Source organism: Cyclopterus lumpus, chromosome 15, assembly GCF_009769545.1.
Source record: "Cyclopterus lumpus isolate fCycLum1 chromosome 15, fCycLum1.pri, whole genome shotgun sequence".
Classification (NCBI taxonomy): Eukaryota; Metazoa; Chordata; class Actinopteri; order Perciformes; family Cyclopteridae; genus Cyclopterus; species Cyclopterus lumpus.
Genome location: NC_046980.1, coordinates 2,142,489 through 2,147,488, shown reverse-complemented (window position 1 = coordinate 2,147,488; position 5,000 = coordinate 2,142,489). Strand labels below are relative to the sequence as shown.

The following is a 5,000-nucleotide window of genomic DNA, read 5'->3' as shown; positions in this document are numbered from 1 at the left end:
AAATAAACAAGATCATGTTCATATATATCGTACGATAAGTCGTTATTTAAACATGATTGAGTTCACGTTCATATATATCGTACGATAAGTCTCTAACGTAAAAATGATCAAGATCATGTTCATATATATCGTATAATAAGTCGTTATTTAAACATGATTGAGCTCACGTTCATATATATCGTACGATAAGTCGCTAACGTAAAAATGATCAAGATCATGTTCATATATATCGTACGATAAATCGCTAACGTAAAAATGATCAAGATCATGTTCATATATATCGTACGATAAATCGCTAACGTAAAAATTATCAAGATCATGTTCATATATATCGTACAATAAGTCGCTAACGTAAACATGATTGAGCTCACGTTCATATATATCGTACGATAAGTCGCTAACGTAAAAATAATCAAGATCACGTTCATATATATCGTACGATAAGTCGCTAACGTAAAAATGATCAAGATCATGTTCATATATATCGTACGATAAGTCGCTAACGTAAAAATGATCAAGATCATGTTCATATATATCGTACGATAAGTCGCTAACGTAAAAATTATCAAGATCATGTTCATATATATCGTACAATAAGTCGCTAACGTAAACATGATTGAGCTCACGTTCATATATATCGTACGATAAGTCGCTAACGTAAAAATGATCAAGATCATGTTCATATATATCGTACGATAAGTCGCTAACGTAAAAATGATCAAGATCATGTTCATATATATCGTACGATAAGTCGCTAACGTAAAAATGATCAAGATCATGTTCATATATATCGTACGATAAGTCGCTAACGTAAAAATGATCAAGATAATGTTCATATATATCGTATAATAAGTCGTTATTTAAACATGATTGAGCTCACGTTCATATATATCGTACGATAAGTCGCTAACGTAAAAATGATCAAGATCATGTTCATATATATCGTACGATAAGTCGCTAACGTAAAAATGATCAAGATCATGTTCATATATATCGTACGATAAGTCGCTAACGTAAAAATGATCAAGATAATGTTCATATATATCGTATAATAAGTCGTTATTTAAACACGATTGAGCTCACGTTCATATATATCGTACGATAAGTCGCTAACGTAAAAATGATCAAGATCATGTTCATATATATCGTACGATAAATCTCTAACGTAAAAATTATCAAGATCATGTTCATATATATCGTACAATAAGTCGCTAACGTAAAAAATATCTTTTGCGTGACGGATTTTATTCTTACAGACTGACCGAACGTCCTCGGTCACTTTAATCCTCCACAACTCACTCGCGGTGTTTTAGATTGTTGATCCTCTGACGTCACAGCGCTACGCAGACGACACACAGGTTTACCTTCGTCTTTTTCTACAGCTCCATAACTCAAAATCTGAAATCCTCCACGAAGGCCATGTAGCTCTTCTGCTCTTCATTCTCAATGCTGGTATTCGCAACTCGTACATTTGCAGCCTCCATCGTCTGCTAAGTGCTCAGCACATCTTTAAATCCATCTCAGTAAAATGTGAAATGGCGTTAGTGAAATCAAACCCCTCACATCCTGCATATCATAACCTTTATTGACACATACACAGCTCCTCTCTTCTTGCTTTGCGCCCCTTTATTTGCTGAGACAGCAGTTAATTTGAAGCCATGATTAATCTCAAGTTTTCCAGAAACAATAAATTAAGGGGAAATTGTTGTAAATCTATCATCGCATGACGTGTTGCACGGGTAAATGTTAACCAGATGTAGACATCTGCGAATCGGGTTTAACTCTTTAAGTTTTACGGGATTGTTTTCCGTTAATTAAAGTTTTTAGAAACATCTGGATCAGTTTCATCATTTATTTACCACGATGTTTAATCGATAATATCGCCTTTAGATTCAAAGGATTACAATATAAATGGAGTATTTGTGTGACAGGAACACACAGTAGAGTCCTACGAGACTTTGGGGTGTCATTGCGCGTAATTACAGAGTGCCTTGACTGTAATTAGGCGAAGTGTCGTCACCAAACTCAACCAAACACTGTACATGGCTGTGGATGGACAAACAGGGGCTGCACCAAAGGATCTTTTTAATAGCAGCCTGTCAGTGAGTTGACTACGTGAACCTGACTGGAAACGTGAGACTCGTGTACAGAAGATGATCAACGGTTAACGCACACAAAAGGAAAATCGCCTGGTAACTGCTCAACTCTGCACAGATGTTGAGGTAATATTGTGTATTTACAGGTGAAGAATTAAGACATTTATACTATATATTTTAAAAGGTACAGTGTGCAGCATGTATGGGAATCTATTAGCAGATGTAGTAGTATTAAGTATGTTTTCTTTAGCGTATAAACCCCTGAAAATAAGTGTTATTTTTCTTACCTTAGAATGAGCCGAACGTCGTACTGCAGACAACAGTCCAGCTGCATCCGGAGGTTACTGAGCTAATATTACATTATAATTATAATAGTATAATATTACGTGAATAGTATTTAAAGGTTCTTTTTTTCAATTAAATGTAAAAAATCTAAATAAAAGTTTCAACATGTTACGTAAATGGTATTTAAAGGTTTATTGAAATGTATTTGCATTTGACCTTTGGATTCCAATTCATTTAGCATTTTATTTTAAGTATTTTTGAAGTTACATTTTCAATTTTTTTGGCATTTTTGGCTTTCAATTAACTGTAAATAAATCTCAATAAAAGGTTTCAACATATACCATTTTGATGACTTAAATCTGAATGAAAAATATTCAGGAAATAAAGTCCTCATTCATCTTACCATGACAAATGACGAATGACAATATTTGGCTTTTTATTAAAACGTTTTTTTTGCTAATTTATTCCAATTTAAAGACAATAACTCAATCCGAAGCTCAGACACAAACACAAATCTGCACAACAAATTAAATTCACGGACAAAACCAATACGTTCGTATACGCTTCCTCACACAACACAGGAGAACGTGCACAATCGTTCAAAAAGTCACCTGGTGAGGCAACACAGGTGGTGAAACCACAGGGATTGTGGGGGATTTTGTGCTTTTGAGTATTGAGTATAAAAACTAGAACAAACGAGACAATGTACACACACGGTTCTGATACTGTTTATTGACGTTTTTTTAATTGCTCAATTAAACAACGAATCCTCTTTCAACGGTTCAGATGATGTATTACGAAATGTTCTTTTTTTTGGTTAACGTTTGCCTATAAATGTCCAGCAACACGGCGACAACTCAACAAAAAACTACTTTGTTAGGTTTAACACACGGGTTAGACACGCCCACTTTACAACATGACACGCCCCCTCGAGAAAACCTCCGTGATTAACATACTTATCTTTACCCAAAACCATGATCTTTACCTTCACCTACAGAGAGACACACATGCACCAGTTTGGGTTAAAACAACTACAGAAATGGCGTTACTTAAAGGGCCAGTGTGTAACATTCCCAGGGCTCTATCAACAGAAATATAATATAATATTCGTAACCATGTTTTCATTAGTGTATAGAGCCCTTTAAATCTACATCGGGAGTGGGTCTTCATCACGGGGTCCGCCATGTTGCTCCTCCATGTTTTTAATAAACCAAACACTGGCTCTAGAGAGACCTTCATGTCTTCTACGTTCCCTGAAGGCCGCAGTAATTCTCCAACACGTTTTAAAAACTGAGGTAACGTGAGTTGCAGCAAATCATTTATAACCCCGATGTGTAACATCGCATTACCTTTGAAAGGGAGGAGGAAGGGGTGTTCAATTGGTTGCAATCTTCACCCTCACCACTAGATGACACCGCAACCTGCACACTGCCCCTTTAAGTAAAGTCATGTGACAAGATGACGCTGACTTCCTGGGTCCTGGGTCCTTTATTTACGTTACGGATTTCCATTTAAAGTCTGATTGGTGAACGTAAGCATGTGACATCCCGCCTTCTTCAAACCCCGTCAACATGAATCACGCTCTCAGTCCTCCGAGTGGCATCATAAGGGCGGAATAGTTTAAAAAATAACTTGTGTAATTAGATATATTTATAATACTGTATAATTGCAATTCATGTAAATATTTAAAATCATTCATTCTTACAGGAAGTTTTACTTTGGCGACTCATATCCTTCCTATGTATTATAATTTAAACATAGACATTCTTTATATACATGTGCAAGTCAAGATAAAAATCGTTACAACTCTACATTTAAATAAATCACCACAGAGATGTAATACCCAATTTAAAAATAAAAAGGATATATATTACCAAATAATGTCCGAACCTTTACTTACTAAAGCGTTGAGATGATACCGACGCTGTATATATATATATATATATATATATATATATATATATATATATATATATATATATATATTATATATGTATATGTGTGATTTCACATGTTTTGTGCTCAGACTCATTTTTACATTTACATACAACTTCTCTCTGGAGCAGAAATATAAAGCGATAAAAAAAAAAGAAGAAAAACCACTGTGCGGACGAGACCTTCGTCCTCCAGCTGAACTGGTTTACTCCCCATTGAATCTCTCCGTTGGCGTTAAGAGCGAAGGCGAACCAGTTGAGAACACGCCACCCTGAGTTGGTGCTGTTCTGAGGTTCCAACGAGCTGCACGATGTCCTCTCTTGACATGGAGTATCACGTAAATATGTCTTCTGTACTTCTACGTGCGGCATTTTGAAATTTCTCTCAACGGTCGCTTTGCAACTCATCCACGGACGAGATGGGGAGGAGGGGTCATGGGGGGGCCAGGAGGAGGCGGAGAGGCCGTCACGTCCTCAGCTTCAAGATGACCGTGGCCAGGACGAGGAAGACCGTGTTCCAGCCCAGGGTGACGGCGAAGCCTCGCCACACCATCATCCGAGACAGACCCCAACCTGTCGGAGACACGACGCTGTGTATTCACTTCAGGAGGCTACTATGTTATCAGACGGTTAGCTTAGCTTAGCATAAAGACTGGAGACAGGGGGAAACAGCTAGCATGCCTCT

At 36.9% G+C, this 5,000-nt stretch overlaps 1 protein-coding gene across 6 annotated transcripts in view; it reads right to left on the bottom strand.

Annotated features, from left to right (window-relative positions):
* Positions 1 to 3,097: 3,097 nt before the first annotated feature.
* Positions 3,098 to 5,000, bottom strand: part of abch1 (ATP-binding cassette, sub-family H, member 1) — a 20,882-nt gene continuing 18,979 nt past the window's right edge. For all 6 annotated transcript variants that reach the window (XM_034551585.1, XM_034551587.1, XM_034551588.1 and 3 more), the window contains one exon: positions 3,098 to 4,888. In XM_034551585.1, the coding sequence (XP_034407476.1) occupies positions 4,782 to 4,888 (107 nt within the window). In that variant the 3' untranslated portion in view covers positions 3,098 to 4,781. The remainder of the gene's footprint in view (positions 4,889 to 5,000) is intronic.